Source organism: Pan paniscus, chromosome 4 (genome assembly GCF_029289425.2).
Source record: "Pan paniscus chromosome 4, NHGRI_mPanPan1-v2.0_pri, whole genome shotgun sequence".
Lineage (NCBI taxonomy): Eukaryota > Metazoa > Chordata > Mammalia > Primates > Hominidae > Pan > Pan paniscus.
In genome coordinates this window covers 108131478-108152970 of record NC_073253.2, presented here as the reverse complement: position 1 = coordinate 108152970, position 21493 = coordinate 108131478, and the positions used below count along the sequence as shown (strand labels likewise).

Below are 21493 nucleotides of genomic sequence, written 5' to 3'. Positions count from 1 at the left end.
TCACCTGTGCTATTTCACCCATTGACAGAGAATATAACATTTTTCTTTTCTTTTTTCTTTTTTTTGAGATGGAGTTTCGCTATTTCACTCAGGCTGGAGTGGAGTGAAGTGGCGTGATCTCTGCTCACTGCAACCTGTACCTCCCGCATTCAAGCAATTCTCCTGCCTCAGCCTCCCAAGTAGCTGGGATTACAGGTGCCCACCACCACGCTAGGCAAATTTTTGTATTTTTAGTAGAGATGGGGTTTCACCATGTTGGCCAGGCTGGTCTCAAACTCCTGACCTCAGGTGATCCTCTTGGCCACCTCGGCCTCCCAAAGTGCTAGGATTACAGGCGTAAGCCACTGTGCCTCGCAACATTTTTCTTCTTAATCTTCGTAGGAGGCTAAAAAGACAGGGAAATCTTTCCTTTAACACGTTCTTTTAAGCTTTTATTTGTGTATGCTGAGCAATGTAGCCTGTAACTATTCTGTGGCTACACTGCAAAGGCTTTCTTAGACTTCTGTTTCTGTTCAAGTCATTGTAGCCTATCAGGAAGTCAGTGTTGAAGTACATTTTCTTCTGACATTAACTCTCAGTTCCGTAACTGCATGTTAAGCATACCCCTACCTGGGAAATATCTCTTCTGGGGGAAAATCACATGGTGACAGCATTAGAAGCACAGACGGAATAGAATGGCCTGTTGTAATTCGTAATTTAAGGAGTCACTGTGTCAGTGCTAATACTGCCAAGAGTCCAGTTAAAATAGCATGGACTCTGTCTGAACTGCAGGCAGCAGTGGGCTTGTGAGTCTCCTTGGGAGTATCATCAGCTGGCACTTTGAGGGCAGCTTGATTGAAAAGAGCCAGATCTGTGTGGGTGACTTTAATAAACTCAGGCTATTCCTGGGCTGTAGAATAGTTACATAGATTAAGAAGAGAGGGTTGTAAGAGGTGGCAGCTGAATATCACCTTGGGAGTTGAACAGTAATTAACTTTATTTTTAACATAAGAAAATGATTTCATTTCAGAACTGGAAAATGCTAAGGATGTAGCTAGAGAGCAGTAATTATTTTACTGTCTCAAGACAATAGCTAGAGGGTACCAGAAAGAAGTCAATTAACAGTCTGCAGTCTAGCCTACAAAGTAATCACATTGAAGAGGTACAAAACTGTGGACACTTGACTTAATTCATCCAGAAAAGATAATAAGCTTGTCTGGATTGCTGAAGGGTTGGCATCTACATAGGCAGGTAATATTTCAGAGATTTTCCACAATAAGAACTTTAGGATTTGGTAATACTACTATTCTATTGTATACTTTCTTCAAGTACATTTATTTGTGACTTTCCTAAAACTCTGCAGAAGAGAAAACTGTCTCTTAGGTTGATTTGCCTAAAGTCATAAAACACACCCCACCTTTCCTGATTTTTTTTTTTTTTTTTTTTTTGAGACAGAGTCTCGCTCTGTCGCCAGGCTGGAGTGCAGTGGCGCAATCTCAGCTCACTGTAACCTCCGCCTCCTGGGTTCCAGTGATTCTCCTGCCTCAGCCTCCTGAGTGGCTGGGACTACAGGTGCCCACCACAATGCCCGGCTATTTTTTTTTCTAATTTTAGTAGAGACAGGGTTTCACCATGTTGGCCAGGATGGTCTCGAACTCCTGACCTCGTGATCCACCTGCCTCAGCCTCCTAAAGTGCTGGGATTACAGGCGTAAGCCACTGCGTCCAGCCCCACCTCTCCTGATTCTTAATCCAATGAGTCATTTTCACTTCACCTTAATGCTCTGGTTTTAATATGGACATCTGTCTCTCTCTTGATAATCCATTTCTGAAAATCAGATATTCTATGTAGGAATACATTCTATGCAGAAGCTTATTTTCCACTATTTTAAGTGGGAAAAATTTTAATGTATTACATGTCAATGTAAAACTCAACGAATTCACTAAGTATTAATAAAATACAGCAAAATACCTATATATAACAAATATCATGTTAGGATGTTAGATGCTAAAAACACTTGCTGCTCTCCAAATAGTTAATATAGTAAGTAACAATTGCTCTGTGTGCAGGAATACATAGCACATCCCCTGTGATGCTCTGCATATTCTTCAAAATGTCCACCAAGGATTCTGATATTCTGTCAAAAATGTTACTCAAGACATTTCCTGCATATCATAATGTTGTATTGCATTTTGGGGATGTATAGCTTTTCCTATATAAGCAACTACAGTAAAACATTATATGAATTTTGGATATTAAAAACCAAAAGGCAGCAGGGCACAGTGGCTCACGCCTATAATCCTAAGCACATTGGGAGGCCAAGGTGGGCAGATCACGAGGTCAGATCAAGACCATCCTGGCCAACATGGTGAAACCCTGTCTCTACTAAAATACAAAAAATTAGCTGGGCACGGTGGCATGTGCCTGTAGTACCAGCTACTCGAGAGGTTGAGGCAGGGGAATCACTTGAATCTGGGAGGCAGAGGTTGCAGTGAGCTGATCACGCCACTGCACTCCCGCCTGGCAACAGAGCAAGACTCTGTCTCAAAAAAAAAAAAAAACCAAAAAAAAAAAACAAAAAAAACAAAACAAACCAAAAGGCTTCCACAGGGAAATAACTAGAGAGGTGGTCTTGCAGGGTCTGCTGTAATTAACTGGCACTATGCCAAGGAAACAAAGCTAATGCCAGTGAAAAATACAGTCATTTAATTCTCCATTTTGGGTCAATGCAAATGCGTATCTCAAAAAAACCAAGGTTCTGAACCTCTGGCAACATCTTATAATTCAGTAAGATCTGCTGCTGGCTAAACCTAGGGCATGCTAGAGCAGAGTTGCTGGGAAAACTAAGAGTAACATGGAACTACTTGCACATACTGAGGGTACCTCAAGGCGCTGGCTTCCTTGGAGTGCTTGGACCTTTAACAGAAGGTCTTAGTCTACCATTGTGTGTGTGCAGAAGGCTGGTTTGAGTTTTTGCATGATTGCACATTCATGCACGTAGCATTACTATCCATGTGTAGTGAGACTACTAGATGCTAGTCTGAGTCTTTACCCTTCCATCATCTATTGTCATGCCTTCCCAAGTCTGAAGATCCTGTTTTCCAAGATCTGTGCTTAGTAAACAAGCTTTGGAGTCTTTAAATGTAAGGAATAGGAAAGGTGAAGAGAGGACTGGCTTAAAATCATAACATGGAGATTATGGCAGTGAATCGCATTGGGTTGAATGGTCTGATATGGAAAGCAGGCTGTGTAGTTCCACTAGTCCAAAAATTCTATTTTTTGAGACACAGTCTCGCTCTGTCACCCAGGTTGGAGTGAAGTGGCATGATGTCGACTCACTGCAACCTCCGCCTTCCAGATTCAAGCGATTCTCCTGCCTCAGCCTCCCAAGTAGCTTGGATTACAGACGCCTGCCACCACACCTGGCTAATTTTTGTATTTTTAGTAGAAATGGGGTTTTGCCATGTTGGCCAGGCTGGCCTCAAACTGCTGACCTCAAGTGATCCACCCACCTCAGCCTCCTAAACTGCTGGGATTACAGGTGTGAGCCACTATACCTGGCCTGGTCCATTCTTTTTTTTTTTTTTTTTTAAGAACAAAACTAGTTTATTTGGATTTGGGACTCTGAACAGTTCTGTCTCTATTACCCGACCTCCTCCTGCCACGACTTCGGCACCTAGAGGAACTTTGGCTCCGGCTGCGGTGGCTCCTGCGGCTCTGGCTCCGGCGGCCCTGGTCCCAGCTGCGGTGCCTATTTCTTCCTCTGCTTGGTGAATTGTGCCTCTCCCGACTCTTGGATGTGCGTTTGTGAGATTTCTTCCCCCTATGACTACTCTTTTTTCTCTCGGATTCCCCATTTCTTTTGTAGGTGTGGTCTGGACTAGGGTTTCTCCTTCCCCGCTGCCTGCTGTAGTAGTGGTCGTGGTGGCCCATCTTCTCCCTCCTCTCGGAGTTCTTGCCAAAGGAGGAGCCAGTCTGATCTGGAGACAAGTAGATGTCTCTATTAGCTTCCCAGAATTCATTGTTGGGATTTCTGAACACATGAAGAAAGTTGCAGTGTTTTCCTCTTGGACATTGTTGTATTTCAAATAAACCACAAATCGCCATTTTCCACCGCGTCACTGGGCAGAATTCACATTGCAGCTGTCGTCCTGCATACCATCGTCCGTTAAACAGAGAAAGGGCTGCTTGGCATTCTTCTTCCGACTGGTACTGAACATATACATTGCCCCTCAGGTGAGGTTCCAAATTGCAGCTGACCTTGAACTGAATCACTTTCCCCACGTTCTTGAACTCGGGCAACACATCCTCATAGAAATCTAGGAACTGTTGGTAGGTTTCTTCCTCGCTGAACTCCAGGCTTGCGTCAGGGTCATAGTCATCCCTCCTGCACTGCTCCATTCCAAACGTTGTAAACATGCTCTTAATAAGAAGGGTAGGACTGGATGTTGGGAAATTATGTTTACGTGAACATCTGTCTCCAAATCTGCAAGCTCCTGTTTTACTGTAGAAGGGACAATTAGCTCGATCCTTCTCCATTACTCTGAAATCCACGGGTGGTTCTGGGTTTTGCCATGTGGTACCATTTTCTAAATCATTTTCAGCCTGATCCAGCATCTTCTGCACAGCTTCCTCTTTTTCTTTCTTCTCCTGTTGTTTCTGCTCCTCCTCTTCTCTCTCTTTCCTCTGCTGTTCTTTCCATTGTTCCTTTAACTTTCTCTCTTGTTCTTCTTGCCATTTTTTAGCCACCTCTTCCTTTTCCTTCTTTATTCTGAATTCTTCTTGTGCCTTCTGCTCTCTCAGCAACCACTCCTCATGTAATCTTTCCCTCTCTCTTTCCAATAGCTTCTCTTCTTCTAGTTGTTGTTCTTCAATAAAAGTGTCCTCTTCCTCCTCCTGTGAGAGTCCTGAGTCTCTCAGTCGAGCAAGTTCCTGCCGACGTTTCTTTCGTTTCTCCTTCTTCAGGGCGGCCCTGTACTTTTTGTGGCTTGGTTTCTCTGGAAATGTCATCTTCTTGGGAAACGTCATCTTCTCAAGTGCAGCCATCTTGCCAGCACCGCCTGGCCCCTCAGACATTCTTAACCTATGGGAATATATGGAAGATTTTGTTCATAGCTGCCACTGTCAGTGATTCTACTTATGAATATTTTATGTTTTCTAGTATTGTTTTGTTTGCATACTTATATATATTACAAATTACTTTCATTTTGTTTCTCCTTTATATTGCAGTTAGACTTTTTTTGTAATTAAGTATATCATAAATTTGAATTTCATTTCATGTACTAAAAGGAGAGTTCTAAAATATTTACTTATGGCCAGGTGCGGTGGCTCACTCCTGTAATCCCAGCACTTTAGGAGGCCGAAATGGGCGGATCACCTGAGGCCAGGAGTTTGAGACCAGCCTGGCCAACATGGCAAAAACTCATCTCTACTAAAAATAAAAAAATTAGCCAGGCATGGTAGCACGTGCCTATAATCCCAGCTACTTGGGAGGCTGAGGCAGGAGAATTGCTTGAACCCAGGAGGCAGAGGTTGCAGTGAGCCACGATTGCGCCACTACACTCCAGCCTGGGTGACAGAGTGAGACTCTGTCTCAAAAATAAAAAATAAAAATAAATATTTGCTTAAATATTTTTGGTTCTAGGATTTGCTTTCCCCTACTGAAAGCTAACATGTTCTCCTGTTAGTAATGTTTCATAGATGTTGTTAGAAAACACAGTATTCTTGGGTCAGAGAAAGTCCTTGCTATGCTTAGTAATTTTATTTTCTTACAAAATTATAGGGGTAAATTTTAAAATTTTCAATTAATACCTATTTTATAGAGGAAAAACCAGACTTAAGTGATTAAGTAACTTGTATAAGGTTTGCTTAGCTAGTAAATGGCAGAACCAGGATTGGAAGTTAGTTTCTTTGAGTCCATCCTGTTACTGTCTATATACTATATTAACTCTTTGAATCCCTGTTTGTTGGGTTGAGAGATCTGTATATATCTTTAGAGTGAGATTTTAGGCCAGGTGCAGTGGCTCACACCTGTAATCCCAGCACTTTAGGAGGCTGAGATGGGTGGATCACTTGAGGTCAGGAGTTCGAGACCAGCCTGGCCAACATGGCGAAACCCCATCTCTACAAAAAGTACAAAAATTAGCCAGACGTGATGGTGCGTGCCTGCATGCCTGTGGTCTTCAGCTACTTGGGGGGCTGAGGCGGGAGAATCACTTGAGCCCAGGAAGTTGAGGCTATAGTGTTCTGTATTTGTGCCAATGCACTCCTGCCTGGGGGACAAAGTGAAACCCTTTTTTATTAAAAAAAAAAAAAAAAGACTTAAATTTTGTGTTCTTTATTCTGTATTCTTACTAATTTCTAGGTTGTTTTATATATCAACTTTTTTTTTGTCTTTTTGAGACAGGGTCTTGCTGTCTCACCAAGCCTGGATTGCAGTGATGGTATCACAGCTCACTGCAGTCTCGACCTCCCAAGGTCAAGCCACCCTCCCACCTCAACCTCCCAGGAGGACCACAGGCACACATCACCAAGCCTGGCTAATTTTAAATTTATTTTTTGTGGCCGGGTGCGTTGGCTCACGCCTGTAATCCCAGCACTTTGGGAGGCCGATGGGGGCGGATCATTTGAGGTCAGGAGTTCAAGACCAGCCTGGCCAACATGGTGAAACCCCGTCTCTACTAAAAATACAAAAATTAGCTGGGCATGGTGGTGTTTGCCTGCAGTCCCAGCTACTTGGGAGGCTGAGACAGGAGAATCGCTTGAATCCGGGAGGCGGAGGTTGCAGTGAGCTGATATTGTGCCACAGCACTCCAGCCTGGGTAAGAGAGCAAGAATCAGTCTCAAAAAAAAAAAATTTTTTTTTTCCTAGAGATGTGGTCTCCCTATGTTACACAGGCTAGTCTCAAAACTCTTGGGCTCATGTGATCCTCCAACCTCAGCCTCCCAAAGTGCTGGGATTACAGGTGTAAGCCTGGCTAGTATATCAATTTCTGATGGAAATGTTAAAATCTATGATTGCAGATTTTGTCCATTTGTCTATATAATTCTGACTTACATTTAAATATTTCAAAGCCATATTTGAAAGCTAGCTATAGCTATATATAAAATATATAATTATAAAAATAATTCTATTGCAAACATATGCAAAGTTAGATATAATTTACGTATTTCAAAGGTATATACAAGTTCAGGAATTTTAATATTCTTGGTGAATTGCTTTCCTTCTTTATCATTCTATTTACTTATTTTGCCTTAAGTAATTTGTATGTATTAATATTGCTAATGAGCTATTTTGGGAGTTGGTGTTTGTCTGATATATCTTTCCCATAACTTTATTTTCAGTGTTCCTATTTGGTTTTGTTGTAGGTATGTTTCTTAAGCATACAGCTATAGTTTTGGGGTTTTATAAAAAATTTAGTCCTATAGTGTCTGGGTTTTGTTTTGTTTTTGAGATGAGCTCTTGCTCTGTTGCCCAGGATGGTCTCTGCATTTGTCTGTTCTCATGCTAATAAAGACATAGCCGAGACTGGGCAATTTATAAAGGAAAGAGGTTTAATTGACTCACAGTTCCACATGGTTGTGGAGACCTCACAATCGTGGTGGAAGATGAAGGAAAAGCAAAGGGATGTCTTACATGGCGGCGGCAGGCAAGAAAGAATGAGAGCCCAAGCGAAAGGGGAAACTCCTTATAAAACTATCACATCTCGTGAGACTTATTCACTACCATGAGAACAGTATGGCAGGAAACCACCCCCATGATTCAGTTATCTCTCACCCTGTCCTTTCCACAACACATGAGAATTATGGGAGCTACAGTTCAAGATGAGATTTGGGTGGGGACACAGCTAAACCATGTCAGTCTCCAACTCCTGGGCCCAAGCAATCCTTGCACCTTGGCCTCCCAAGTCACTGGGACTACAGGTGCATGCCACCATGCCTAGCAAGTCTCTGTCTTAAAAACTCTTGTGCATGTGTAACAAATTTTAATTCACAAAGGTTACATTTCAAGAGTTACTTTTTACTGTAGTTGAGATAAGGGGAGTCTGGGCAACATTGTGACACTTGTCTCTACAAAAAAAAAGTTATAAAAAATTAGCCAGGCCTGGTGGTTCATGCCTGCAGTCATTCCCAGCTACTTGGGAGGCTGTGGGAAGATTGTTTGAACCCAGGAGTTCAAGGCTGCAGTAAGCCATGTTCATGCCACTGCACTCCAGCCTGGGTGACACAGCAAGACTCTCAGAAAGAATAATCTGGAGATATTGTTGAGAACTTGGGTTTTGTTTTTTATTTTGAGTGTTATACAAGTTCAAAGTCTAGTATAAATTTCTCAGAGCCAACATGGTGCTGATGGAGTGAGCTATTTGTGCATTTTAAACTGAAACTCTTGTCATTAGTGTTAGCCCTTTATCAGCTTTGTATCTCTAAAACACTTGAAAGACTGTCTTAGAAAAGCATCATAGCTTGTTGATTATTAGAGTACATCCCTTGGTTTGGAATCATAAGGACTAAGACTTTTAAATTTAAAGCATGAGAAATTAAGATGTTTTTACACTAAGGAGAAGTTGTAAAAAGTACTGATTTGGAATCTCTGTAAGTGACTTCTGTTTTTTTGTAGAGTCACCTAGGCTGTGTGGAATACAATGTGGTTAGAATCTTTTAAACTAAAATAACTCAGTATATTGTTTATTAAACTTTCTAGGGAAATGGGCAGATTACTCTGAATATTCCCTTTCCTTCTGCTTTTCTTTTTATCTTAAAAAGGAGTAAATTGCATGGATGACTTGAAGTGGTGAGTTGGTATTTATTATTTGAATCAGCAGTGAAAATTTTTTGGACATAGTGTGAAAATCCTTATTTAAGTAATTAGGGCAGAATTCTTGTCAATTAAAAAAAATCTCAATGGCAAAGTAGAGCTGTAAAGAAGGAGTTAGGAATAATAACTACATTCAAGATGAAAGATGAAGAACAACTGTAAAGATTCCTTGAAGGCTAAGATCTACCCAAAACGGAGGTCCACCAAAGGAAGAATTCAAGAATGGACAAGGTATTTTTTCCATAATAGGATGAATAAATGTGATAAACTTACCAAGATAAGCCTACCAAGCACAGGCCTCCTAGATATTAGGCTTATCTGTACAGGGCTTTATACATGCAGATAAGTACTATATTTTCTTAAATTGATTTCTAAGAGTTATGATTAATAAAAGCCTCTTACAGCTATATACTAAAACGTGGTCCAAGTTAGGAAGATAGTTAAGCTCCTGGACCTGGTGTGTTTTACCCTTTGTTTTTTAGTCTCAGCTTTTCCTTACCAGCTCATTACTCATCATGTTTTTTCCATCTAAAGAAAGCCCACCTTTAACCTGCAGAAAACACTGGTAATGCCTTTGGGGAAAATAACAGAGGCATCTCCCATCCCCAGAGTAGTGAAAGACAGTGTGTATTCTCAGAATGTGCCCCCTCCACCCTCCTGTTACCCATGCTGGCTCTTATTCTGTGCAGTGTGGCTTCCTGTTGTGGTGCATGGCCCCGAGCCCTTCTAATGGGGCTGAACTGCTCTACAAGCGCATCATCCGTCCTTTCTTCCTGAAGCACGAGTCCCAGATGGACAGTGTGGTCAAGGACCTTAAAGACAAGGCCAAAGAGACTGCAGATGCCATCACTAAAGAAGGTAAGACTCATGGCCCCACATGTGAGAGGAGATGTGACACACTGGGCTCAAATAACAGGCTTCCTGGCCTTCTTGTCTTATCACCACCCCTCAGCCAAATGCCAACATTACTCTGGGATTTCTTTACAAAGTCTATGCCTATTGAGAACACTTACAGTTCTCGACTTTTCCCAAGACTCTTCCTCCATGCCACATTTAATGTAGCCTTCAGTCAGAACATTAGGAAAAATGACTTTCCTTGGTAGGCAGCGATTTTAGAGAATCATCTATATTGATATGCAAGTCCATCTCTTCTAATTGTTTATTTAATTTTTTTGTATTATACTTAATTACATAGGTAGTTTTAAATAAATGGAGAAAGCACCTTTCAAAAGCTATACTAGCAGGAAAAATTCCATCAAGCATTTACATAGTAAATTTCTATAATTTTACAAAAAATTCTTGATCTTTACTTGAACTGTACATGAGGGGAAAAGAGCCCCCTCAGGTATGTGTTCTCTCCACTTGCAGAAGAAAACTAAAGGACCTAAAACTAGAGACAAGCCTGGGATGCCAAAAAGCGGGAGGAGAAATGATAAAGAGCCATTCATGAATTCCATGTCTACTCTAAGACACTTGTCTAATCACCCTCACATAATAAATATTTAGGGCAAACTACCACTCTTTAGAAAAAGTACAACCTCAAAACCTATAGTTCTGAATTGTAACATATCGAATACCTTGGACTGCTGGATGCCAAAAGACAATACTTGGGGTTATCTATGACGTTTAAACAGGTAAATAGGGGAATTCTCTAGGACTGTACACTCTGTGACGTTTTGAATGAAGCGCAGGCAGGCTTCTCTGCTATCCTCCAGGCAGTGTAATAGTCAAGGAAAAGGGCAACAGTATTGGATCACTCCTTAGACACTAACCAGCTGGTGAAAGAGTTCATTGGCCAGTCTCCTCCTTAGAATGGTTTGCACCAAGTGGAGAGGCCATGTCGCTGAAGGGGAAAGGGGAGCCCTCATACCCACAGTCACTATAAACATCCAGTAGACAGGAAGATGGCTTCGGGCAGTGGCTGGATGGAAGTAGATTGGAGATACCCAGGTCTGGAATGAAGTCATCTTCCACAAAGTCTTCCTTCACTGAGACCACGAATTCTGGGTGATCATTCTCTAAAAGGCTGAGAGGTGCTTCCTTGATTTTCACTACCACATTAGCTTGGCTCTCTGTCTCAGACTACGGGCTTGGCATATATGTAGTCAAAATTAATTAGTTCATTAATAGCTTCAAGCTTGGCTGATAATGTCCCCACTGACAGAGAAAGGGAGGCTGGTTAGGAATTGGGTCCTTCTGAGTAGACCTCTGGGAGCTGCTCCAGGCTGGCAGACCCTGGGGAAGGACATTTGAAGAACACTAGTGGGTCTAAGTTGTCCAGAATGCCCAACAGGATGTCATACTGGGAAGGTAGTTGATGTTTACTTCCAACCCCACCACAACTAACTTCTACTCTCATCTGCCTAGTTAGGGATGTCAAGCATCAAATAGATGGAATTATCTTGGCTTTCGCCTCCTCTTCAGTAACCAGAGCATCCATCCCCAAGTGCTGTCTTCACTCATGGTTCTCAACTACGAGTCCATGCATTTTCTCTTGTAAAAGCTGATTTTCTAGCAGAAGTTTTTGGTTCTGTTCTAAATCTACCACTTGCTGTTTCAGGTCACTCATTTGAGCTTGCTTTCTGTCTCTGGCAGTTTGAGCTGCTAACCCTGTTTTTCCTCCTCAGTGCCTTCTCCTTGGGGCTCCCCACCCCCACAGCACTCACCATCTCCTGGCTGGCTCCTCTCTGGGCTGGCACCATGAGCACCAGGGCCTAGCTGGCCAAGGCTGTAGCAGCAGGCTGACCAGACAGAAGCAGTACTTTGGAGGCCCTGATGGCCAGCCTGATTCAGTTCAGATTGATCGGTTCAGTATGCTGTTCAGTTTTTGTTATGGGTACAAAAGAATGTCCACTCTCAGCTCTGATTAATTCACTCAATAAATATTTATTTATTGAGGTGTTTAATATGTGCCAAGCATGTTCATAACACTGGCAGTGAACCAGCAAACCGAAGAGACCATACTCCTTGAATTCATGAAGCTTACAGTCTAGTTGAGAGATAGGCAGTAAAATTGAAAATTAGATGGTATGTTTACCAGATAATATAGGGAAAAAATAAAGCAAGTAGAAAGATGGGGGGGCCAAGGACTGGAGGGATGGTTATGATTTTAAATAGAGACGTTTAGGAAATCTATACCAGAAGGCTCTACTGAATCAGACTCAATAGTAGTAAAGGAATCAGGAACAGTGACTCAGCCTGTAATCCCAACATTTTGGGAGGCTAAGGCAGGAGATCACTTGAGGCCAGAAGTTTGAGACCAGCTTGTTTGTGACAGGGTCTCCTATGGAGACCCGCTCTCTACAAAAATTAAAAAATTAGCTGGACATTGTGATGTAAGCCTGTGGTGCCAGCTACTCAGGAGGCTGAGGCAGGAGGATCACTTGGGCCCAGGTAATCAAGGCTGCAAGTGAGCTGTGCCACTCTAGCCTGGGTTACAAAGCAAAACCCTATCCCCCTAAAAAAAAAAAAAAAAAAAAAAAAAAAGAAAATGGTAAAAGGAGGAACCATGGGGAATCATACTTTAGAATGAGCTGCATATACAGAAGTCCGGAGGTGGGAGCAACAAAAGAAGTGATCTAGAGGGGTGCAGGAGGAGATGAGGTGGGAGAAGTTGCGAGTGGAGGCTGGAAGACGTATCACATAATGCCTTATAGGCCATTGTAAAGGTTTGGCTTCTACTCTATGTGAGATGTGGAGGTACTGGGGACTTTTAACCACAGAAGCAAAATGATCTGTCTTGTGTTTTAATAAGATGCCTGTGGCCACTGTATTAGGAACAGACTGAAGGGGTAAGGCAGGAAATTGGGAGAACAGTTAAAAGGTTCTTGCAGTGATCTGGCTGGAGGTGATGATGGTGGCTTGGTTCCTTGTGTAGCAGTAGGGGGTAAGAAGTATCAGATTCTTGATATATTTCAAAGGTAGAAGTAATGGGATTTGCTTATGGATTGGCTTATGGATTGGGCATGGGTCAGAGGGGTTAAGGACAAGGACGAGCTTTTTAGCCTGAACAAATGGAAGGATAAAATTGCCACTGAGCTGGAGAAGACTGGGTAGAACAGGTTTTGTTGGGGTGGGAGGTTGTGGTGGGTGGGAGGATATGGAATTCAGTCCTGGACATTTGTTTGAGGTGTCTGTTTGTTAGATACCTACAAGGATTAGTCAAATAGCTAGTTGGATACAGGTGTCAAGAGTTCAAGAAACAGGTCTGGACTGGAGATATAAATTTGGGGGCCACAAGCTTATCAATATTAAGCATGAGACTAGATGAGATCACGAAGGTAGTGTAGTTAGGAAACAGGAGGTCCAAAGACTGAACGCTGGGGAGTCTAAGGTTTAGAGACTGGAGAAATGAGAAGCAACCAGCAAAGCAGACTGATAAGGAGTGGCCAATTGAGGTAGCAAGAAAACCATGAGCGTGTGGTATCCTTGGGGCCAAGAACAGAAAGTTTTTCTTTCAAAGAGGAGAAGTGATCTGTCATGTTATATGCTGTCGACAGGTCAAGTAAGATAAGGACTGAGAACTGAGCAGATTTAGCAATGAGGAAGGTACTAGTGATTTTGATAACACAGATTTTGTGGAGTGGTATCAAACTCCTGATTGCAATGGATTTGAGAGAATGAGAGAAAAGGGATGAGAGAATATAGATCTTTCTTTTGAGAAATTTCCTGCAAAGGAGAGCAGAAGAATGGGGCTATAACTGGAAGAAGGAATTATGGTCCTGAAATTTTAATTTTTTTCTTAAGGTAGGAGAAACAAAGCCTGTTTGAAAATTAATGGGAATAATTCAACAGAGCAAAAAATGATGATAGGAGTGAGAGGGTGAATTGTTGGAGCTCTGTCCTTGACCAGTGAAGGATCCAGTATACAGTAGAGGGATTGGTCGAAGAGCTGGAAGTTTATGGTAACAGCAGGGATATCAGGTTTTATGGTATGCTGTGAGCACATGTGACTACGGGAGCCTACAGAAGTGACTTTCTAATTGTTTCATATTTCTCAGTAAAGTAGGAAGGCCAATTGAGAGAGGATGGGGAAGGAGACAATGGAAAGAGAAGGTATGAAATAGTTGCGAAGGAGAGGGACTGCTCAACTTTTTCTGTAAAGGGCCAGATAACAAATGTTTTAAATTTCGTGGGCTATCATGTCTCTGTTGCAGCTACTCTCCTCTGCCATTGTAGTGTGAAAACAGCCATGGACACTACATAAGCGAGTTTGGCTGCAGTGTGCTGGCCCCTCTAGGACAGTTGGAGAGTAAATGGACTGTCAGGCAGTGTTAAAGGCATGCTTGAGATTTGTGTTCATGAATTTATAGTGAAACCAGTTCTTGTTTATGTTTTTCTCCAGCCATACTCAGCTACATGGGTATAGCTACAGAGTAGGTGGAGAGTTGTGTCAAGGTTGTGATTTCCAGCAAGAACTATGAAGTGAGGGTGGGACTGTGGAGTGGTTAATGCTTGACAATGGAATTTAACCTGAGTAAGGTGGGAAGTGGTGGTGGAAGAACTCTGAATCAGGATAATAGCGGGAATACTCCATCATCATCTACAATGAGCAAAAAAGCAGGGTGGGGAGTGCACTACAAAGATAAAAGGTGATGGTGGGTGAGTGGGAGGCTTGATACAAGATTATGGAGGGACTGCAGTATTGGTACTAACAGGGATCCTGGGAGTCAGTGCCATATGTAGGGTGGAATATAAGGGTTATTGGAGGGGAGGAACTAAGAGGTCAGGATATTAGAAGATCATCACATGTCTACATGGATATTAAAATCATCAATAATTAAAATAGGAGTAGTAGGTCAGGTGCAGTGCTCACACCTGTAATCCCAGCACTTCCAGAGGTCAAGGTGGGTGGATTGCTTGAGCTCAGGTGTTAGAGACCAGCCTGAGTAACATGGTGAAACCCAGTCTCTACAAAAAAAAAAAAAAAAACACAAAAATTAGCCAGATGTGGTGATGCGTACCAGTAGTCCCAGCTACTCAGGAGGCTGAGATGGGAGGATCACCTGAGCCTGGAGGTTCAGGCTGCAGTGAGCTGAGATGGCATCACTGCATTCCAGCCTGGGTGACAGAGTGAGACCCTGTCTCTAAATAAATAAATAATAGGAGTAGTGTTAGAAAGGAACATTAAGTTAGGAGCTAAAATCTTCAAGAACTAAGGCAAAGTAGCCCAAGAGTCAGGGATGACAGGGAAAGGGAAGGCTACTCAGTGATAGAATCTGATGACATGAGATTCTGAAAGTGGCAATGAAGAACAAAAACAACACCTACCAGATCCATTTGTACTAGAGTCATGAGAGGAAAGAAACAGCCACCACTTGAGAAAGCAGTGTCCTCAGGGCACAGCCAGCTTTCTCTAAGAGCAAGAAGGTAAAGGAAACATTCGGAGGAATGGATGAGGATATAGATTTTGCCAATGATGGGTCTTGAGTTCCAGAGGGACTCAAGGATTTTAGAAATTGGAGAAAGGTTTTTGTGTTTTAGAGCTCTGTGGTAGTTAGACATGGGAGTTGTGAGGTAGCCTGACCATGGGGAAGTAAAATCCCAAGACAGTTCTCCAGCAGCACTGATGCCCCAGAGGTGGTATGTTCCCCATTTCTCCCTCACAGACCTCTCTTCTCTGGACTCCTATTTTTGGGCATACAAATCCAGTCTACTTGAATATGTTTTAGGTATTTTTTAACTTGTAGCCTTAACCTCCTCCCACTTCAGGATTGCCAGCTTTTTTTTTTTTTTTTTTTTTTGAAACAGAGTCTCACTCTGTTGCCCAGGCTGGAGTGCAGTAGCATGATCTCAGCTCACTGCAGCCTCCACCTTCCAGGTTCAAGGGATTCTGCTGCCTCAGCCTCCCAAGTAGCTGTGATTACAGGTGTGGGCCACCACGCCCAGCTGATATTTGTATTTTTAGTAGAGACACCGTTATGCCATGTTGGCCAGGCTGGTTTCAAACTCCTGGCCTCAAGTGATCCACCCACCTCGGCCTCTCAAAATGCTGGGATTACAGGCATGAGCCACCATGCCCAGCCAGGATTACCAGCTTATTTTTAAGAGCTTTCTTTTCTTCTCCCTTCCCTTAGCCTAATCAGCAACCTGTGGTGATGTCATTTCTGTCTACTTCACCCACATTTCTTAGCCTCTTGGTTCTCTTAGATATCAATACTTAAAATCCAATCTTACTTTGTTATGACACATTACTAAATAGGGGCAAGAAAATTAAAATAAGTTAGGAGGAATTTACATGCTGCCACATTTTAGACTTTTCTCAAAGCTTTTGGATTAACTAGGAATTTCTACAAAGGGTTAGTTAAGGGAAGGACTACATTTTCTCCTTTGCTGTGAACTTGGTTCAGTAATTTTAACTGAGCAAAGGGAGAGCAGCTGTCAGGCAGCTGGTGGACAAGAAGGGACTCCTTGGCTCTCATCACTAAGGCTCTGGGCTCCATCAAGAACAGCTGCAGATTGTAAAATCTCACAGTGGGCCCTGGAGGCTTCTAGACAACCCCTTTCCCCTCCATCTCACACACTGTACTGGTTCTTATAGCACATTCCCTGCCACTTGGTAATTAGAAAGTGGAAGGCTTGGTCTCCTGCAGAAGTAAGAAAATATATTTTTCTTTTTTTTCTATAGAGATGGGCTCTCACTGTGTTTTGGCCAGGGTGATCTCAAACTCCTGGCTTCAAGGAATACTCCTACCTCAGCCTCTCAAAGCTCTGGGATTATAGACATGAGCCACCACACCTGGACAGAATGTTTTCTTGATGAATGTAGTGTCTTGTCACCAACTCAAAGACTTAGAGCAAACTCTTCTCATAGAAGAGAATGGTGGCACAATAAAAGTATAAATACAGATTTTAAAAACAATTTAGTATAACAACAATTTATATAGCATTCATGTTGCATTAGGTACTTTAACTAGAGATGGGCTTTTAAAATTTTTTTAAAATAGAGGTGGGGGGTGGGGGTCTCACCATTCATATTAGCCAGGCTGGTCTCAAATTCCTGGCTTCAAGTGATCTTCCCACCTCAGCCTCCCAAAGTGCTGCGATTACAGGCATGAGTCATTATGCCTGGCCGAATTTAAAGTATATGGAAGAGGCCGGGCATGGTGGCTCACGTCTGTAATCCCAGCACTTTGGGAGGCCAAGGCGGGCAGATCACGAGGTCAGGAAATTTAGACCATCCTGGCTAACACAGTGAAACCCCATCTCTACTAAAAATACAAAAAAAAATTAGCTGGGCGTGGTGGTGAGTGCGTGTAGTCCCAGCTAATCGGGAGGCTGAGGCAGGAGAATGGCATGAACCCGGGAGGCAGAGCCTGCAGTGAGCCGAGATCGCGCCACTGCACTCCAGGCTGGGTGACAGAGCGAGACTCCGTCTCAAAAAATAAATAAGTAAATAAATAAAGTATATGAAAGCACATAGGTTATATGGAAATACTATGTATGCCATTCTATTTAAGGGCTTGAGCACTCACAGATTTTGGTATCTGTAGGGTTCCTGGAACTAATCTCCTCTCCCCCACCACCCCCCAAACACATGTATCAAGGGATGACTGTATTTCTAGTGCTGGGAATGAGGACTTCTCTGATTTGTCGCCATGGGATAAATATGATGACCTAGTTGTCATCAGATTGATAATATATTGATAAGTGAAATCTTACCGGCAAGCACACAGATACAAATAGAATTTGAACACTACTCTTAAGGAATCTCTGCTTCTTTCAATGCTTAAAGGAGAATAGAGGGCAGACAGTTTAGGTGACACTGTCACAACAAGGGGCTAGGCTAGATGACCTTCAAGTATTTTGCTCAAGTATTTAGGATTTGTGCTCTAAGAGGTACCTTCTCCATTTCCTGGAAACCCTCTTAGCCCAGACCACAAACCCCAACATGATCGCACCTGAACATGAGTCATCCAAGTTTTGTTATCTAGTAGCTACATTAGGCACAAAGCTTGCAAGCTTGCATTCCAAAGGAAGAGCTTTGATATATTTTTCTTTCCCTCCTAACAAACAAACAGCCAAGAAAGCTACCGTGAATTTACTGGGTGAAGAAAAGAAGAGCACCTAAACCAGACTGGATGGAAACTTCCTGCCCTCTCTGTACCTTCCTACTAGAGCTTGATGTTATATTAGGGACTGTGGTATAATTATTTTAATAATGTTGCCTTGGAAACATTTTTGATATATTAAAGATTGGAATGTGTTGTAAGTTTCTTTGCTTACTTTTACTGTCTATATACGTAGGGAGCACTTTAAACTTAATGCAGTGGGCAGTGTCCAAGTTTTTGGAAAATGTATTTTGCCTCTGGGTAGGAAAAGATGTATGTTACTATCCTGCAGGAAATATAAACTTAAAATAAAATTATATACCCCACAGGCTGTGTACTTTACTGGACTCTCCCTGCATGCATTTTCTCTGTAGTTACATTTAGGATAATCTTTATGGTTCTACTTCCTGTAATGTACAATTTTATATAATTCTGAAATGTTTTTAATGTATTTGTGCACATGTACATATGGAAATGTTACTGTCTGACTACAACATGCATCATGCTCATGGGGAGGGAGCAGGGGAAGGTTGTATGTGTCATTTATAACTTCTGTACAGTAAGACCACCTGCCAAAAGCTGGAGGAACCATTGTGCTGGTGTGGTCTACTAAATAATACTTTAGGAAATACGTGATTAATATGCAAGTGAACAAAGTGAGAAATAATGAAATCGAATGGAGATTGGCCTGGTTGTTTCCCTAGTATATGGCATATGAATACCAGGATAGCTTTATAAAGCAGTTAGTCACTCTAGTGATAAATCGGGAAATTTACACACACACACACACACACGAGTAACCTGTAACTTTTAATTCCCTGAAAAACTAGTAATACTGTCTTATCTGCTATAAACTTTACATATTTGTCTATTGTCAAGATGCTACAATGGAAACCATTTCTGGTTTTATCTTCAAAGCGGAGAAACATGTTGATTTAGTCTTCTTTCCCAATCTTCTTTTTTAAACCAATTTAAGGAACTTCTGAAGATTTGTCCACCTCTACATGTATGTTCTTGTTTGTATCATTAGCAACAACATGCTAATGACGACACCTAGCTCTAAGAGCAATTCTGGGAGAATGAAAGGAAGTATAAAGTAACCCATAATCTGCTTGGCAATAGTTAAGTCAATCTATCTTCAGTTTTTCTCTGGCCTTTAAGGTCAAACACAAGAGGCTTCCCTAGTTTACAAGTCAGAGTCACTTGTAGTCCATTTAAATGCCCTCATCCGTATTCTTTGTGTTGATAAACTGCACATGACTACATAGTAAGTACAGAACAGTAAAGTTAAAATGGATGTCTCCATTGATCTGCCAAATCGTTATAGAGAGCAATTTGTCTGGACTAGAAAATCTGAGTTTTACACCATACTGTTAAGAGTCCTTTTGAATTAAACTAGACTAAAACAAGTGTATAACTAAACTAACAAGATTAAATATCCAGCCAGTACAGTATTTTTTAAGGCAAATAAAGATGATTAGCTCACCTTGAGATAACAATCAGGTAAGATCATAACAATGTCTCATGATGTAAAAAATATTAAAGATATCAATACTAAGTGACAGTATCACTCTAATATAATATGGATCAGAGCATTTATTTTGGGGAGGAAAACAGTGGTGATTACTGGCATTTTATTAAACTTAAAACTTTGTAGAAAGCAAACAAACAAAATTGTTCTTGGGAGAAAATCAACTTTTAGATTAAAAAAATTTTAAGTATCTAGGAGTATTTAAATCCTTTTCCCATAAATAAAAGTACAGTTTTCTTGGTGGCAGAATGAAAATTAGCAACTTCTAGCATATAGACTATATAATCAGATTGATAGCATATAGAATATATTATCAGACAAGATGAGGAGGTATAAAAGTTACTATTGCTCATAACGACTTACAGGCTAAAATTAGTTTTAAAATACTATATTAAATTCTGAATGCAATTTTTTTTGTTCCCTTGAGACCAAAATTTAAGTTAACTGTTGCTGGCAGTCTAAGTGTAAATGTTAACAGCAGGAGAAGTTAAGAATTGAGCAGTTCTGTTGCATGATTTCCCAAATGAAATACTGCCTTGGCTAGAGTTTGAAAAACTAATTGAGCCTGTGCCTGGCTAGAAAACAAGCGTTTATTTGAATGTGAATAGTGTTTCAAAGGTATGTAGTTACAGAATTCCTACCAAACAGCTTAAATTCTTCAAGAAAGAATTCCTGCAGCAGTTATTCCCTTACCTGAAGGCTTCAATCATTTGGATCAACAACTGCTACTCTGGGGAAGACTCCTCTACTCACAGCTGAAGAAAATGAGCACACCCTTCACACTGTTATCACCCATCCTGAAGATGTGATACACTGAATGGAAATAGATGTAAATAAAATTGAGTTCTCACTTAACTGTTATATTTCATTTTATTTTGTGGGGCTTTTTTCCTAACCCAGAATTATTTAAGCAAAGTTTTAAGTAAATACAGATAAATGAGCCATGAACACTGCTCTTTATTAACTCTATTCCTCACATGGCTTGTAGTTTTCTCCTGGTGGTTCTTGCCTACCAGAGGAAAAGATTTGTCCTAAAGAAAACATACCAACTCAAAAAGTTTCTACCAATAATTAGCACTACATTTAAAGGAAACTGAATCCACTGTTTTTTTTTAACCTGTGTATTGCATTACACACAAAGAAGTCTCCTATGACTTAAGATAGTGTATTGCATGCATCTTGATGTAATAAACTTTTTTTTTTTTTGAGATGGAGTCTTGCTCTGTCACCCAGGCTGGAGTGCAGTGGCGCAATCTCAGCCGCCTCCCGGGTTCACACCATTCTCCTGCCTCAGCCTCCCGAGTAGCTGGGACTACACACACCCGCCGCCATGCCTGGCTACTGTTTTGTATTTTTTAGTAGAGACGGGGTTTCACCATGTTAGCCAGGATGGTCTCGATCTCCTGACCTCATGATCCACCCGCCTCGGCCTCCCAAAGAGCTGGGATTACAGGCATGAGCCACCGCGCCTGGCTTTGATGTAGTAAACTTTTTACATGTGCCTCCAAATTATGCTGTACTTGTTTTCAGAAGAGATCAAGAAAAGGAGTACTTGAGAATTTTGATAAAAATACCCACTTCTGGCCTAGCGGACCTGTAATCCCAGCACTTTGGGAAGCCGAGGTGGGCGGATTGATTGAGTGCATGAGTTCAAGACTAGCCTGGGCCACATGGTGAGACCCTGCCTCTACAAAAAATACCAAAAAATTAGCTAGGTGTGGTGGAACGTACCTGTAGTCCCAGCTACTCAGGAGGCTAAGGTGGGAGTACTTGAGCCTGGGAGGTCAAGGCTGCCGTGAGCCAAGACGGTGCCAGTGCACTCCAGCCTGGGCGACAGGGCCAGACCCTGTCTCAAAAAAAAAACAAAAACAAAAACAAAACGTACTTCTGAAGGTATGCGTTGGTCCGCACGGTCACCTACATCTGCTTTTTGATGTCTGCATGTCTAGAATTGTGGTGTTTAGAATAACACAGGTACAATTCAGATCTTTACCCATCAAAGATTACAGTTCTATATAGCATGGCTGGAAAGTAAACATATTTGAGGATATTAAAAGTTTTCCTGGCTCACTGCTAGAACATTAACTCTTAAAATCTTACAACATACACATTTAAGAG

At 41.7% G+C, this 21493-nt stretch overlaps 3 protein-coding genes and 1 pseudogene across 3 annotated transcripts in view; 1 reads left to right on the top strand and 3 right to left on the bottom strand.

The window, feature by feature from the left end:
- REEP5 (receptor accessory protein 5) overlaps window positions 1-20230 on the top strand; it is a 44061-nt gene extending 23831 nt beyond the window's left edge. The window contains exons 4-5 of the mRNA XM_034960339.3: window positions 9484-9652; window positions 17815-20230. Coding sequence (XP_034816230.1) covers window positions 9484-9652; window positions 17815-17864 — 219 coding nt within the window. The 3' untranslated portion in view covers window positions 17865-20230. The remainder of the gene's footprint in view (window positions 1-9483; window positions 9653-17814) is intronic.
- The window catches only part of LOC103782639 (U2 small nuclear ribonucleoprotein auxiliary factor 35 kDa subunit-related protein 1), a 33152-nt gene continuing 12610 nt past the window's right edge, over window positions 952-21493 (bottom strand). Inside the window, exon 3 of the mRNA XM_034960336.3 lies at window positions 952-5062. Coding sequence (XP_034816227.1) covers window positions 3586-5062 — 1477 coding nt within the window. The 3' untranslated portion in view covers window positions 952-3585. The remainder of the gene's footprint in view (window positions 5063-21493) is intronic.
- The window catches only part of SRP19 (signal recognition particle 19), a 31069-nt gene continuing 14383 nt past the window's right edge, over window positions 4808-21493 (bottom strand). Inside the window, exon 5 of the mRNA XM_034960338.3 lies at window positions 4808-5062. Within this exon, the coding sequence (XP_034816229.1) occupies window positions 5058-5062 (5 nt within the window). The 3' untranslated portion in view covers window positions 4808-5057. The remainder of the gene's footprint in view (window positions 5063-21493) is intronic.
- LOC103782999 (uncharacterized) lies at window positions 9652-14330 on the bottom strand (annotated as a pseudogene).